The 17207-nt window shown below is 37.0% G+C and overlaps 1 protein-coding gene across 1 annotated transcript in view; it reads right to left on the bottom strand.

Moving 5' to 3' along the window:
* Positions 1-10334: 10334 nt before the first annotated feature.
* CWC22 (CWC22 spliceosome-associated protein) overlaps positions 10335-17207 on the bottom strand; it is a 32844-nt gene continuing 25971 nt past the window's right edge. The window contains exons 15-19 of the mRNA XM_009332306.1: positions 16974-17126; positions 15914-16041; positions 14826-14927; positions 14535-14731; positions 10335-11165 (exon numbers count right to left, since the gene is read on the bottom strand). Of these exons, the coding sequence (XP_009330581.1) occupies positions 10579-11165; positions 14535-14731; positions 14826-14927; positions 15914-16041; positions 16974-17126 (1167 nt within the window). The 3' untranslated portion in view covers positions 10335-10578. The remainder of the gene's footprint in view (positions 11166-14534; positions 14732-14825; positions 14928-15913; positions 16042-16973; positions 17127-17207) is intronic.

The raw sequence follows: 17207 nt of genomic DNA, 5'->3' as shown, positions 1-17207 counted from the left end.
TTGTATATTCTTTTATTTTATTATTATTATTATTATTTTCCCTTCCTTTTCTGCCCTATTAAACTGTCTTTATCTCAACCCACAAATTTTACTTTTTTTTCCCCGATTCTCTCCCCCATCCCACTGTGGGGGGGGCGAGGAGTGAGCGAACAGCTCTGTGGTGTTTAGCTGCCTGCCAGGTTAAACCACAACAATGGTAAATATTCAGTAAGAATTAAAAGTATTAACTTAAATGTAATTAAATTTATAGGAACCACCAAATGATATAGGAGGGAACCAACTTGGAACAATCTTATTCATTTGGACTTTCAAAAAGCCTTTAACAAGTCCTGCACAAGAGGCTATTAAAGAAACCAACCAGTTGTGAGGTAAGAGATCAGGGATTTGAAACATGGTACTAGAATATAAAGCATACTAAGACATGGTCAATATTCTGTATGGCAATAGGTTAACAGTGAAACAGTCCGAAAACTGTGTTCTAACATTGTGTAGTACTGCTAGCTATCATTCAGCTTACTTGGAATAAAAATGATAGGAAACTAAAGAACTTGAATTAGTTGAAAGGACAACACAATGACAGCTGAAAGTCATTGTTGACAAGAACATGGTAATGGACGTTAGAGGAAGGCTTGTAAATTATTCATACAAGTTTGGTGTACCAATTGTGAAAGAAAGACCAGAGCATCACTGTGGACAGCTCAATCTCCCTGTCCAACATTCAGTGGCTGTCAAAAAGCAAACATACAGATTGTTCCAAAGCATAAGGAAAAGCAAAAAAATAATACGGAAGATACAATGTCATTTTGAAAATTAGTGGTATGGTCCCATCACCCATCAACTGGGATGCTGTGTTTGATGGCCCCAGAGTACAGCGAGGAATCACAGAGGACAGAGCAAGAGAGAAAGGAGAGGGAATAAAAATTATTATAGGCTGTGAAGGCTTTCCTTCTGAAGTGAATCTCTGAAGAAGTGTTTACAGAAAAGATAAACGGAAAAGCACTTAGCCCTGGACATTGGCAATAATGAATATTATATGGCAGAGAAAATGTGCACTTCTTACCCTGCCTCGAAACAGGAGAGACATTAAATGAAAATGAAAACACATTTAAAACAGATTACAGCTTTTTTCTTTTAATGTTGTAGATGATTCCATAATAATAGTCTGCAAGATTTGTGGCATCTTCTTCTGAAACACTGACTAATAAGGAACTAAATATTTCACATGTAATTCAGAACAATCAGGTGGAGCAGAAAGCTTATTAAGAAAATAAAAAGGGCCTTCTGGAGATACGAGGTTCCCCCCGCCCCTTTAATTTCTTTTTATAAAGAGAGATTATAATTGTCTTCACAGGAAAAGGAGAGACGGGAGTTACCAGGAACAAGACAGAGTTAAAGCCAACGCTAGGGTTAAAGTCCAAATTAAACCTGTCATTCAAAATGAGAATTTCACAGACTGATGACAACTGCCACGCAACTAACCTTGAAACTCACTCTCCCTCAACTGGAATATGATATAGAGATCATTAAAACAATTCGTCTTCACGCTATATTTTCTTTATAAAGTACAGTGAAACTGCAATTATGGAAATAAGGCCTTCCTATAAATACTGTGAAACAAAGAAAGTTTTGATTATATATGCACCCAAAATGAGGTAGACCTCAAGTCTTGGGTAGAAACCCTGTCTAAACTAAACCCAGTCATTGCTCCTTACCACATTGGTGGTCAGAGTCACGCAGATCACAGGATGCGCCACCCATCTTCCCCTGGCACACTGAGGCAGAGCCTCATCTTGACACGCATACTGTTCTAGTTAAGCTTCAACTTCAATTACTCCTGGAAAGGAAAGTATAATTGCATGTATATAAAACATCAGAATGTTTTATACACCAAAATATACACTAACAATGCTGGTATCTGTAGTCCCACCTTTTGAAGTGCCTGTCATTAGGTGCTATAAAAAAAAAATACACATTTTTCCACTTTGGTGGCCTTATACTACAACATACATCACTACAGAACCTTAGTTAATGTACTGTGTATAGCGGTTTTTTTTTCCAGACAGGTTTCACAACATCAGGATATGAATAATTTATACTGTTTAACAGGATGTAGATGAAAAATAACGTTTGGGAGTTATTCAGATAGTACAGTGACAAAGCTCGTCACACAGAGTATAAACAGCCGAAATTTATCCCAATGAACTATATTAATTCACACTTACAACTAATCTTAAGCTCTTATGTACAAAGAGAATGAAAATAGAAGACTTTGTATGCAAGTGTAAGTGTGTGTTTAAATACGTGTGGAAAACTGAAATACACTTTTCCAATATGTTTGGAAAAATGAGCTAAAAATGAAATGGGAGGAAAATGAAACAAACAAACGGACTCCGCATGCATAGGGATGAATTTAGCCTGAGGTTCCACGAGGAGCACGGAGGCTGCGCCCTTCCCAGCCATGGGCATAGCAACGAACCCATCCTCACAGCCATAATCACATAAATACACTCAGCAAGAGTGGAGGAAATGATGGGCTGTGAAGCACTTGCAGATGACATCTCAAAGAATTCCCGTTTCAAACAGGTACAGTGATCAAAACAGGCTGATGCACCATCTCTCTTCTACAAAGAGGTATAACAAGGGGTTTTTTTCTGTGCGGAGAAGAGAGGACAGGAAGGAACGGAGCTGCCAAGGGACATCATTTTTTTTTTTCCAAATGCATATTTTCAGTTGCTTATTTCAATCACTGATCAAGTCACTTGGCATCAATTTTTTTTCTTGAGCACTTTTGCGTTCCACCTCTGGTGACTCATAATGAAGTGTGTAGCACAAGAAGAAGGGTGCCCTGTGAATCTAATCAAAGAATGAGAGCCTATGGACCAGTCATCCAACCTCAAGGCGTGAACAAAGGAAGCATATTCATTGAAAGTGTGTTTCCCATTCCAGGTAGTCATCACTTAAGTATTTCTTCCTCATAGGAAGCCACAAAGGCTGTCTGCACCCCTAGCATTATATGATCTACTGTATCAACTTTCCAATTGGCTATTTCAACCACTAAATTAAGGCAACCTTCTGTTCACCACGGAAGTCCCCTGACACTGACAGGTTAACAGACAGAGAAGACCCAGAGAAGGCCACACGAAACCCTATGAACTACTTAAGCCTGCTTCTCAAGGTGTATATACACACACCAGATTTGGGGCATGAGATGCCATTTTTAAAAGGGAACAGAAAGAGGTGACCACCTCTTCCTCTTTGAGGGACACATGGGGGATGCGAAGGGGAGGACGGTTTGAAAGAGATCTGTTGTGCATTTCGTTGAAGAAGTGTGTTTAACACGCCCAGCAGTAAGGGGTTGATGGTAAGGGAGGAAGGATGGCGTTCCCACTAAGACTGAAACAGCAAAATAAAGGGCTGCTGTCAGCCACCTAACTGGGACCAGTCGTGAATTGGCATAATCTTTCTCCCTTCAGTGCCACTGGCCCACATTATTTTTCCAGGGGAATTTTCAAGTTCTTTGACTGTTCAGGCACTTCTCCTCATTACCAGATGAAAAATTGGGACACCACAATTTCACATGAGACATCCACCTATGACTAACCAGGAAGAAGATGAAGGAGGAGAAGAGGAAAGTATTTGCAAAAGCTAACCTTGGTATAATGAAGCTATTTCCTCTGGACTCTCTTTATAGCCAAGAGAGGCTCTTTCAGTTCATTGTATGCTGCAGAGGTTTTCTTTGCTTATGACCCGTAAAGCAGCCGCAGTAGGTTAGGCTCACAGGGCTCAAGCCAGCCATTGTGAAAACCTGAAAACCATGTTTTCTGTGCATATGAACAGCTGACCAGACGTACCATTTACCTTGCTTGAAACATTACTGGAGCAACGATCACCAAAATGGACATCAACATAACACGCCCAGCTCTGAACTTGCATGGTGAGGGATGACAGGGAGGGGACTATCAGATGCATCTTCCTCCTAATAGCCTTGCCCAGGTGTAGGGGATGGGTAAACTGGCTGACCAGCGGACACCTCTCTCCATGAGCTGCTGCATGACCCTTTACGGCCAAAGGACTCAGGTTGATTACAGTCTGTCAGAAAGAAGATAGCAACTCTTAGTATTCCCTACAGGCACACAGAAGCCTTTGGGATCCAACCCTACGCTGTATGTTGACCCCTCTTTACTTTTTCTGCTGTCACTAGTACCACCGCAGCTCCTCTGAGGGAATATTGCCATTCACAAGACCCTTCAACTGCCTCTTTATCTAAATTCAGAAATTCCATCAATGCTTCTTCCTAGCAAAGGTGGTGCAAAATAAAGGCAATCAGAACGAAATGTTTACAAATAAGACTGATCAACCTCATCAAATTTGCAATTGACCTGTAACTCACTATTCCGAGGTAAGAAGGAGAAGGCAAGAAGCATGCTGCATGCTTGTTCTTTATGGTATGTGTGCATGCACGCTGTTCCTTTAGCCAAGTTATCCTTTAAAGATCATTTTTTGATGCATTATGCAAGTGATATATAGTAAGTTTTTGATGTGTATTTTTGGCATTATACTTTTCTAAATGGCTAACACTGCATGTGATAAAGAACAAAGTTCAGAAGTGCTAGAAAAAAATGGAAAAACTGTAACTAGAGCAGAAGAAAATGAGGAAAAGCCTAATGAGAGTAAAAACACTGAGCAATGCAAATACAGTCAATACAGGAGCAGCGTCTGTAATCAACCAGATGAAAGGTCTTAATCCTCTCCCTTTTAAAATCAATGGACATCTCTCCAATTAGCTTAAGTATTACTCCAGAGCAAAAAAGGATGCTGAAAATTTCCAGTCTTTATGAGATGGTTTGGGCTTATGCATGGGGACTTGAAAATATAAGGAATCTTCTTCAAGTTAAACCAAATTTTAGATGGTAGTGACAAAGGCATTTTTACACAGCTTTTTATTATACAAAAATCCCAGAATCTGAAATTGCACAAGAGATTTCACAGCTGTGACTGAGGCATGAAGTACCTCCAAAAGCAATAGGTAAACAACTGAAAAGAAGCCAGGGGCCCAGCAATTTTAAAGGCAGAACACACATTTCAGTTAAGCAATTAAGGAGCAATACCAGTTAAGCTAAAACCAATTAGCACTGCACCTACACATCTCTGTCAGTCACAGCTTTGACCTCACTTCCTTACCTGCCACGAGCACCCTGTCACTGAAGACAAGTCCTCTTGTTTCTTGGAGCTTTGCCTCCTCTTCCATCCCCTTGCTCTTTCCCCCACCCCTCTTTTAAGAAATGTTGCAGCTTATTTTCTTCCTCAGGAAAATTTTTGGTCCCCACTTTATTTTACAAAGTAGCACAAGAAGATAACTCAAAATGGACATAGCTTAAAGAGAGTAGAAATGCGACAGTTTATTTTCTTAATGGACTTGTCTGTTTTATGGGTTAACCAACCGTTTTCCTAACAACACTAAAGTTTTAAGTTGCACTCCCTTCCCTTTTTTTTTTTTAAGTTAGAAGAAAATGCTTGATGATAGTCATGAATAGACAAGAAAAGGCAACCCCTGACTCTAGTCTCAGCCAAATTATTATAGACTTGATGAGGAAAACTAAAAGCAGAACATCTCTGAAGTGACCTCAATTTTTTTCAGCATATAAAGTAGTATTTTGCTCATGCCACTTTTAACCTAGTAATAAATGCTTTATGTAGAGTTTTAATTAAAATATCCCTTTATTCTACATCTTGACTTCACAATTTCTTAAAAAAAATTTTGACTAATAAAAAAGCTTTTTAAAAAATACTAACTTATCTAATTGAAAATAAATTGAAGGACAAGTTTCCCTGCTCTCTGAATGTTATTAGAGAAACTGGAGTCAATCCTCGCTGCTAGCATAATAACAGACTCTTGCTTTTTCAGATTCTCCAAGAAAATTAACCTTATAGTAAGGCACATGTCCTTAACAGTGGAAGATAATTCAAAGCAGTTTAAGAACAGTGAATGAAAATACGCCAGTGTCATCTTCTATATTCATAAAACTGTAGAAATTTAATGACAGGGAGAAGTTACATTGCTTCTGGAGCTTGAAGTGTCCACCCTAGCTCATGTATTTTTTGGTGGCTGACATGTGCTAAGCAATTTTAGAGTATAGCCTGCATTCAAAAGTTAAGAAGAGTTATGTTACTGGAACCTTAAGTAAATTAAAGAACACCATACGCCTAGGCTAAAATAATATACCATGTAAATCTAATTAGTACTACCAGTAATTTTCAAAATTTAATTTAATTTTCAATATGTACATCATCTGTTTGTCAAATTCATTTAACATGAACAATGCAAACAGAAATATATTTTTGTAGTCAGGTTCCCATTCCCATGCAGAACTGTGGAGACGAACTATCTAGAACTTGAGGACTGCAATACTGCTTAAATAGCAGCTAAAACTGCTGTAGAAAGCATGATCTGTTGCTGACAATTTTAAAGTATTTTTAACAAGGAGAAGGAATAGTTTTGTCCCGAAATGTATCTAACTATTCTTATACTATGATTTATATAACAAGATGGCCTAAACAGTGTTAGTCTTTTTTTCCCCCCAAAAAACCCCATTCTTTAGAGTATATGAATAACCAAGCTTCACAGACCTTGCTCCAAATAAAATAATAGTTAGAGAACAGAATTACGGTTCTTACAAATACCACAAACACTGCAGTCAAGACTTATTCCTACAGGGATGCTGAATTCACTGGGTGAGTCAGCAGCTCCTCTCTACAACACCTAATGGCACCACCGTGAGGAAACTCAGAAACTCGGCCAGGGAGTCCTAGCAAAAGGGATATGTCTCTCTTACTGTATCTATGGACTTGGATATTACAACCACTTTGGAGAGGTAAATTTTCAGCATACAAGATCAGAACAAGTCGTCACAAGTTCCTTCCCAAACATCTTTTTGTTTGTACCAGCTCAGACCCAGCTGAGTCCAGAAGTTTCCTCTAGCAGCTGCTCCCCTCGCCAGGCGAAGGCGGTTAGTACGTACAGCCCTGCCTGACAGTAACTCAAACCTGAGGGCTGACCAGCGCGAGGGACTGTGGGAGCCAGCCCAAGAAGCCGACGGCAGTTCTACGTTCAAACACCCCGCAAAGACCAAGGGCCAGATGCCCAACACCGCATCGCTGTGAACACCCTCACTCATAACACTTCTAAGTCCAATGGTATAGGTTGCTAGTTATAGGGCCAATAAACAGCACATTTCTCTGACATAACCTTTTCACTCTTCTGAGTGAAAAGTGATGCACTTGTGATTAAAACTTGCAGTTCAGTAAGACCAAAGCAGCTTAGTATTTATTTTATCTGAGAGGCAGCCAAGCCATTACCCGAACACGGCCCAGAGGCACCTACATTAGGTGACTAGCAGAGGTCTGTCTAGTAACAAATTCATAACCAGACCCAACCGCAGAAAGCTAAGGCTAGGCTGCTTCAATCGTGCTTCTAGGCCACAAGGATTAACAACTGAGCAAAATAGTGAAGAACGTCATAGAACCTCCACTTCTTGAAGTCTTTCAGTCAAAACTGCTATTCAAAACACAACCTAGAGCTCCAGTATTAATTATAGACTAGATGCATGAGTCACTTCATTACTGTGCATGGTCTACAATTAGCTGTTACTGCTGAGGAAAGCAAGCCCAGGATCACTGTGGATCACTCCGCTCCACAGCAATTGAGAGGATGGACTGAAAACAAACAACCCCCCAAAACTCTTGGGTCACTCAGCAACTCCTGGAATACCCTCATTTTGAATACTACATAGTATTTTGACTTCTTGTCCCTTATAAATAATATAGTAAAATAAATAAATGAAGGGCCAGAGGACTGACCAGGGCTATAGAGCAGTCCCACGCAAGGGGAGATTACAGCTGAATTTAACTTCTGGAAAAGAATATACAGGTTTAGATCTATAAAATCACACACAAGATGGCAAGCAGTAAACAACTACACGCTGTTATTCAGAAAACGCATCAGAAAGCGGCAAATGAAAGCGATCTGGCAGAAGCTATGAAGGAAACCAACTTTTACACATACTGTACAGTAAAATACTGGAACTCCTGGCACAGGATGCCGCAGAATCCCCCCAAAATGAGTTAAAGAATTAGGCCACTCAACAGGCGAGGCCTTATTCAGAGACGCCCATAGTGCCTCTGGCTCAGGAAGTCCTTAAGCGACAGTCTGCTAAAAGCTGGGAATGCACGCGGCGTTACCGACCACCGGCAGCAACCACGGCCTCTGGGCTGGAGACACTTCTGGTGTGCCATAGCCCAGCCATTCTTCTGAGCGCCCGTCTGTTAACAGGCACACATCGGAACTCCTGCTCATTGTCTTACTGCTTTTGGCTAACATTAACCTGCTCGTAGTAGTAATGGTAAAAATAACAGCTATTTTTAATAGCTTATTCTATTAAATAGCTATTAATATTTCTGGAAATGAAAAAAAACCACCAAGAAATTGCAAATGCAGCTAAGACCCCAGGCTCAAGTCCTCATCTCACCCTCTCCATTTTTTCACCATCAAAGAACATAGTATTTTTATCAGCTTGTATGAAATAACACAAAAAATTGGAGATGTTTAAGCTGGCATTTCCTGATCAGCACGTCTGAGATCAAATGCTTTATTTTTTAATAAATGTTTTATGTTTTCACATTTATTGTTTTAAAATATTTCCATTTATTAAAGATGTAATTAACAAGCTTTTTAACTTGAACAGAATATCTCAAAAGGTATGGGTTAATAAAATTTATGCTATTAAACCCATAACTAGTAAGGGGAGTATTACTCTAGATAAATTAAGTACGTTTGTACAATTAAACCATTATGAAGTACAGATCATTTTCAATAAAGTTCGTAGAGAGCTACCAAAGAAGCATAAAAATTATCAGCAGAACTCTTTTTAGAAAGCATTCTTTCAAATTAAGTTTTCCTGGAATTAACACACACTGCCAAAATGCACAAATCATTTTGAAAGTGAGAAGTGCGTTGGGCAAAAAACCACCACAGTTTAAACAACATGTACCTCATGATGCCACTAAAGCATTTTTAGCTGTGTGGTATAACAAGATAGAAACCTTATTTTTTCTCTGCAATATGAATTTATTTTCCATGAAAATGTTTTTGACTGAAAATGATTTATTATAGGAAAGCTTGCAGAAATAAATTCTGTCAAATACAGTATCTTTTTTTTAAAATGTGACATTTTTCTTAGAAAAATGTTGTGACAAGATTTAGGCAAAACTGATCTATTTCCTTAGGAATTGTTCTATTTTCTGTTATAAAACAGCTCAAATATATGTTCTATGTTTTATATAGGATGAAATATGATTTACACATGAAATGTGTAAATTCTCATATGCTCAGCAATTGTGTTCATTTCACAAACTAAAAAAATGTAGTCTTATGGCATCAACAATTGCATAATGTACAACTATCACCTCGGTTTCCCCACTGACCACATCCACACTATTTCTTATTCCATGCTGAAAGACTTTCAAAGTTTTTCGTAGTTACTAATGAGATTTAGAGTCTTAACCAGATGATTTTGATTCATTACTCATACAATGAATGTTGAGCTGGTTGCTTCAAATGACTTCAGGTAGAACAATTTATATTATAAACTGCTGCAGCAACTTAATTTTTTTTTTTGTAAACTTTGCTTCCAATAAACTTGAGCACTTCAAGCCATGTAGCTCAAAATGTCTAAAAAGATTTGAAACACCTCTTATTTTGATTTTATTTTTTTTTTATATACTGGGGAAGATGTTCCTTAAACACTTCCTTTGTAGGGCTAGAGTTGAAGTCTATGACTTTAAAATAAAATTCATAGTTAAAAAAACTTTTTTTCCCCTGTCTCTAAGATCACAAGTGTAACTAGCTCAGGATGTTACAATATTAAAAAACATTGTGAAAAGTAACAGAACAACTTGACACACTTTCAAATGTGACATTTAAAACAGCAATATTGCTTTTCCAATTTTTAACTCTTGAAGAAAAAAAAAATCAACTGAAGTATTTCCTGAAAATTTTGGTCAAACTTGTTTTCATGTTTGCTAAGTTGAAAGAATATACAGCCATAGAATGCCTGAAGTGCTCCTGCTGATGTTTGAAAATGTTTATAAAACCTTCTCATGTAACGTTCACACTGTAATCTGAGTTTTACATTTATCATCCTAGTCCCAGTATCAATTTACTGAATTAATTGAATTAATTTCAATTAACAGGCAAAGTTAAAAACCAATTTTTTTAGACTATAAAGTTACATTTACAAATACTTGAAACTAAGTGACAAAACCAGCCATTTCACTTAGATCTTAACGGTTTTATTCACAAAATAAACAGCTTCATCTTTCCAAAGGAAGAATTTAACAGAAAGACTCAATGCAAGAGTTATAAAAAAAAGTGGTACTGAAAATTTGAAAAAGTCTGATAAAATTTACAAATGCAAACTATCACTTTGTACAAAATTTTTTTAAAGAAAGTTCAGTAATAGATTTTAAAATACAGTTTTAACAGCTCAGAAATGCACATTTATTTCCAACTCTGGTTAGGTATTATTTTCGTCTGTGTGGGGAATTCTCCCTTCGTCTGTCCTCGTTCTTTCTGGATTCTCTGTACTGGTCAGAATAACGGTTGTACTTCTCTCGGTGCTTCTCTGAACCATTTCTGTATCGGTCATCTTGTTCCTCCTCTCTTGGACTTGAATTATTATGGGCTCTCTCTCCGGATTTTGATCTTTCTCTTCTTCTACTGCGATGTCCATTATCTTTGCTCCAGTGTCTGTAATTTTCATCATCAGACAAAGAAGCTCTCCTCTCTGCTTTCTTCGGTTTTGAATTACTGTGTTTATTTTCTAGATCCTTACTTCTTTCATGGTTCTTATCCCTTCCACTATGGTAACTGTCTCTGCCATTGGACTCATCTCTCTGATGATATTTTGATACGTCATCTCTCCTGTGTGATTCTCTCAAATTTCGGTGATTTCTTTCTGATTTGCTCTCAGTATCACTTCTTTCCTCTTGCTGCCTCCTTCCCATTTTCTTTTCAAGTGATTTCCTTTTCCGTTCTTGTTTTTTCCTGGAAACTTTATCAGATTCTCTATTTTTCTTTTGCGTTCTCTTTCTTTTGGCTTTAGGAACATCTGAAATTATAACAAATGACGGGAATAAGGTTGCATTTTAATTTATTACGCTTAACTTGTTAAACTACACAAAGTTCTAGAGAGTTATTCCTTTGTCAGAAACGTTTTGTGGGTATGTATCTGGACGAAGGTTTCAAAATAATGAGCTTTGATTTTATCAAAATCTCTACCCCCAACTGAGTGTCTCATGCAATGGGGGAAAATTCACCCATTCTTTAATTGAGCAGGTACTTTTTATTTTTAAACGTCTGTCTGCATTACAGGCTTTTTATTTTACATACAGAGAAATTCTCCATAAAAGTGTGAAATTACTATCAAGCCCAAGACTACTCTTCATTTTTCCTCTAAGCTTCAATATTTCTCAATAATTCCACTGTTATCAACACAAGAACCTCACGTTAACAAAAGCAAGGTCACAATGTATCACCCCAAAACCTTAAAAGCATACAAATAAGAAATCAGGGAATAGCCTTCTGCATTTCATCCCATTTACAATGCCTATACAGGTATTGAGAACATGATGCAGCTCAAACCAAGAAGAAACTTCTTCCTCAATTTACAAAAAAACCCCAAACCTGAATGCAAAACATTACTAAGCAGTCCTATCAGTGTTAAAACAGAGTAACTCCCTAAATGGGAATCTGACGTAAGATCTGCAAACCTGTCAATCCAAGAATTTTTTGGTTATGTAAGATATGCTTCCATATTTGAAAAGATTTGTAATTCTATGTACTGACAAAACTCCAACAACCTTGCTTCCCACCCCCCTCCTCCCCCAGTTAATTGCTTAAGAGGGAACAACTCAAATTTGTACAGACATGGCTGCCACTCAGAAGTATCCACCGCAGGGTTTTTATCCCTTAGCTATCTGCAAGTGATGCCCAATTTTTGAGAACCTCTACCCATCACCATAATCTCGTTGACCTGAATCAAAAGGACCAGGCACAGGCTGTAAAGTCATGTATCAAAGCATTCTCACAAGTGTGTTTTTTTTAGAAAGATCACCTTTCCCAGACCATCCAGTCTCTTAAAGTCATTTACTTTTTCAATTACTTCCTGGAAAAGCTTATCAGTCAATGGAGATTAAAAACAGCAGATGGGGAAAACCTCCAACACTATCCTACGAGGAAACAAAGGCATGCTGAAATGGCTTGAGATAGCAATACTGCAGCAACATAGAAATGGCCCTCTGGCTCATTTTCAGGAGAAATAGTGACAGCTTCGTCAACAAGATTAAAACTTGTGTATTTCTAAATACACAGTAGCACTCATCTCAGTGGAAGAGGCCTTACTCTTCCTGTTTGCTCTTTATAAGGAACCTCTAGATTCCACTCGACAGCATTTATCAGTAAACACTGAAGTGACAGCCATTTAGAATAACCATTAATTCACCTTATTGTATGAACTATAGTATCATATCAGCTAACTGTTTCTAATCACTTTTTGAAAATACCACAGCCATTAATTAGTTTAATAGTACATCAAATATCTGAGTTCTACAGCAGCTGGCTAGTCTCATGTCTGAACTAAGGCTTCCTGGCATTCTGATAAAATGTGATGATGGATCACTTCAGCTAGATTTTAACACATTAAGTTTTTTAAACTTATTTAAAAATAACTTTTTAACTTCTTGTTTTACATCCACTAGAACGCAGAAAAAGACCTGAGAAAGTAAATACAAAAGGAAAAAGCTGCTTTGATAACAGAGAAATTTCATCCTCTGCTGGTCCTGTTTTGGTTGGAATGACCTCTCCAGAGCAGTGCTGAGCTAGCTGGTGACGTTCCACACATTAACATGTCAGTAAGACAGTAATCTCTAATACAGCTCTAAGCTCAATTTCTAATCAACAGGTTTTTATTTTCTTTTATATATTGCACTGTTAAAACACTGAAATACTGTAGCACATTCCTCTGAAAAATGCGTTTCAACTCTATCAAGTTATTTTAAAGATTTAAAAAGCTGCAAACACAGGAAGACCTGGAGTTATAACCAGTAATGAACCTCAACCAAGTTTACCATTAAAGAATATAGTTATCTCCAATTACTGTTCTGACCACTGCATTTAAGTACACAAGAATCAGGAAAAAAAAAAGTGAGACCAGGCTGCAAAGATATCAAAATGCAAGTTTTAATGAATGTGTTCCTGAATGGAGAAAGGACAAGTACTAAAAGGGAAGGCCCTAAACTTACAAAAATAAAAAGTTCATACTAGCAGACTGCAGACGCAGTTGGTTTGCAACTAAGGACTTACCTCTCTGGTTCCTATCAAGCAGCTCAGCAGAGCTGCAGCTGTCTATGCAGGAGCCATCTGGCTCTTCACTGAACTAATGCCTCCTCTGACCCTGTTTAACTGTGCCCTCCTCTAGTGCTTTGTCATCATTAATGCGATTAATGTGATGACACACAAATCAGACTTTGTACAGTAAGATTGCAATAGAGAACAAAAATGCACTTCCAAAGCATGAGCACTTCACACTGCTTTTATTTTATTAATCAACATTTTCATTTCAAAGGCACATAATAAATCAAATTAACTTTGAATCAGCAAGCTTCTGTACTATAGAAAGTCATGCTGTGTTATCATCTGCTCACGTTATATACAATGGGGGAGACTGCACACACTAACTCATACTAGCATGTACTTTATAGATTAAGCAATGTTTATGACACTTCATGACAAACAGAAGGTTCTACATCAGCAGGATGGTATAAGATGCCAAACACTAATTATAATGCATAAAACTACAAAATACTAAGTTGTCAGCAAAAGCTAATTCTTCCTTGGAGATTTCTCTACAGACAAGAACCTTCACTATATCACCACACAAACTCTTCCTGAGGAATTAGAAATGGGAGACTCCGAAGGAGAAGAATTCAGCTAGAACTGAACAATGTCATTTCTGATCCATGAAAAGGCACATATTTACAGGGAAGAACACAAGTAGTATCAAGCTCACTCAATCAAGCCAAGCAAAAAAAGTTGTAGATATTAGTCTCTACAGTTCACCAGTAAGCATCCCACAGAGATATTAACAGGGAATGACTCTAATCCCTCCACCCTCCACTGAAGTGATAGTACTGTGCAACAGGTATCAACTGTGTAAAAAAGTAATCTACAAAACAACGTTCCTCAGATATTTAAGTTTCTAAAAATGGAACTCAGTTTTTCTAAATTCTAAAATAAATTTCCATGAGCAATATTTAGTATTTTAAAATCTGTAAGTTAAAAAAAATTGATTAGTTTTTAAAGCAGAGAAACTGTCTATAGCTAGCATTTCCTCAAAACAAGCATACACAGAAATAGAAATAAATAGCTGTATAGAAGTAAATAAAAGAGAAGTAAAAAGTTATAGTTAGTGTTTAAGTACCTGAGTCACTGCTGTTGCCACTGCTAGATGAGGAGTCACTGCTGCTGGATGACTCTGAGCTACTACTGCTGCTGTCAGAATCAGAATCTGAGGAAGAGTCTGTCTCTGAAGATGAAGAGGAATCTGATGACTCAACATCTTGTTTCTGTGTCATTATCATCTTTGGTGCATTTTTAAGATGCTCCCGTAGTTCATCCCTAATTAACAAAAAAAATTTTTTCAATTTTTTTTTTTGGCAGGGGGAGGGGAAGGAAGGAAAGTAAATATAAAAATCAGAAAAGCGTTCCTCACGTTAGTCCTCCAAGGCCAATAGAAGTGAAGAAATTGATGGCAAAGCGAGTGTTTCTTGGGTTATCCCGAGGCAACAATCCCTCAAAGAAAGGCTGCAATGTTCTGATGAAAACAAACATCTAAATTAAACACCATGCCAGCTTAGCACTAATTCTCATTGACGTTAATAACTGAAAAAGAAACTGTATGGATCTCCATAGGACAGCATAAGTTTTCTCTTCATACATTTTTCAATATTTTCATTGTCTATATCTGTGATGTATCTGACCAAAATGCTATTTAAAAACTTGCTCTTTTATGAAAACATTAAGCTTCTTCACACACACAGAAGAATTACATACATACTGTCAGATTATGACAACAGAAAGCCTGATTTTGTGAAGCCCTGAAGAGACTTGTGAAATCGCAGTAGCCTGGGATAGTGAAGGATAATTACTTGTTGACCGAGAAGTTCAAAGATCCAGGTATCTATGCTGAAATCCCAAACAGGGCCCTAAGTATAGTTTCAAGTTTAAGTTTACGTGAGCTAAAGCATCTCCTAAATTCTTCATCATACACAGAAGAAATCCCAACTCACAGGAAATAGCTCAAGCAACTGAAAGGAACATTGCCAGAATGCAATGCATTAAAATCACATACAGGCTTAAAAGAATGCGTTATTTACACCATACTTAAGGATAATAAGCAACTAATCCTAGAAAAACTGGAATTAATAGTTATGTGCTTTTTTCTAAGTTTTGTCAGAAAAAGAAGCCATAGTAACATTTATTACAGAGCTATATAGCTGACAATACTTAAAAATAGACTTGCACTTGGAAAATTTTTATACAAGCTGAACTATCATTGGGAAAAAAATGTAAGATACATCTTGCAACTAGCCATGCACACACTTGAACCCAAACTGATGGTAACACACTCAGCTTAATGAGACTCTGCAATGATTAAATCTATGCATGAACTTATTCTTGAAGTACTGCAGCTACAGAACTGCAGCCTTAGTTGAACTTGAAAACAGAGTTCTTATCTGTACTTTTTCAGATGAAGAAACTAATTAAATTTACAGTTTTCAAAATAAAATTTCAACTTACTCATCTTTTAATCTTGCATTTAGATTAGGAAGTCCCATATATTCGCTGAGTTCCTGAAAGAATATTTTGACAAAAATTCTACTGGAGGATGTGGTAGTTTCTTCACTCAATATTATACATTCAAGGACCTGTAAATATTTAAAAAATATTTAGAAAAAACCCTTAAGTTTAACATACATTCTCTTATTTATCTTAAAAACCTTTGTCCTCCTGAAATAACTACTAAAGACTGATCTCCCCCGCCCCTGAACATACACCCTGTAATTCCTAGTCAAGACTTTCTTCCTCAAAAATTCTTTTCTACCACCTGGGAGCAGTTTCTGATCACATTTATAATACTAATTCTTTAAGGATTTACTTTATCCAGGAAAGCTTCACTAGAGAAAATCAGGTGTGTGAACTTCTGGGAAGCTAAAGATTTGGGACTTAAGTTCTAAAGAGGTGAAATATTTGGACTGACTTGTGTGTGCCTGAAGAATGACAATTAGACTAGACTGTGAAACAAGAATAAAAAAGTAGGAAAAGAGAAGTTACCTTGATATAATAATATAACATTAAGAATGAAGAAATAAATATATCAGAATGCAAGATTGCCTTTATTTATTTGGCACTTAAATCACAAAATGGCAGTATTTTTAAATTTCTTATAATTATATAAAACTTAATTTCATATATGAAGATAATTTTTAAAGGGTTCTTTAGGCTTGTTTTTTAGAGACTGTTCTGCTATTTACGTTGCTGATTAGAAGTTCAAAATTCTAAAAAAGTACATTTTAATTAACCAATTCCAGCTGAGCTCCACAAAATAACAGCTTCAAACAAGTACTTAAGAATGTGGGAGGGTGGATGACGATGCACAGCAGACAGAAAGAGAAGATGGAGCAACACAGAATTGTTCAACAGTGTCTGAGAAGATACTTAACATAATCCAGTTTGCTACAAATACAAGTAGTTCCAAATTTTAGAATAAATACTGAAACGAATGTATTATATATTATTTCTGAATACTGGAGATGAATTATTGAAAGAGAAATCTAGGATAATAGCCTTTTTTACTTACACTCCAGGGAATTGAATCGGTGTACAGTAGATGAGCAAACATCTTGGCAACATTCCTCAGTTTGTTTGTTTCCAAACGATGAATAGTATCATATTGTTCTTTGAAAATAGCTTCAAAGGATTCCATATATTCTTTTTTTAACATGCAGAAACGCTGAGACAACATTGTACAATTTAAACAACCAGATTAAGCAAAATGTTGAACATGCAAATAACCTACACGTAAGTGACCTAA

The sequence above is a fragment of the Pygoscelis adeliae genome, unplaced genomic scaffold (assembly GCF_000699105.1).
Source record: "Pygoscelis adeliae isolate BGI_AS28 unplaced genomic scaffold, ASM69910v1 Scaffold160, whole genome shotgun sequence".
NCBI lineage: Eukaryota > Metazoa > Chordata > Aves > Sphenisciformes > Spheniscidae > Pygoscelis > Pygoscelis adeliae.
The sequence above is the reverse complement of the archived record's forward strand: the minus strand, read 5'-3'. Positions and strand labels throughout refer to the sequence as shown.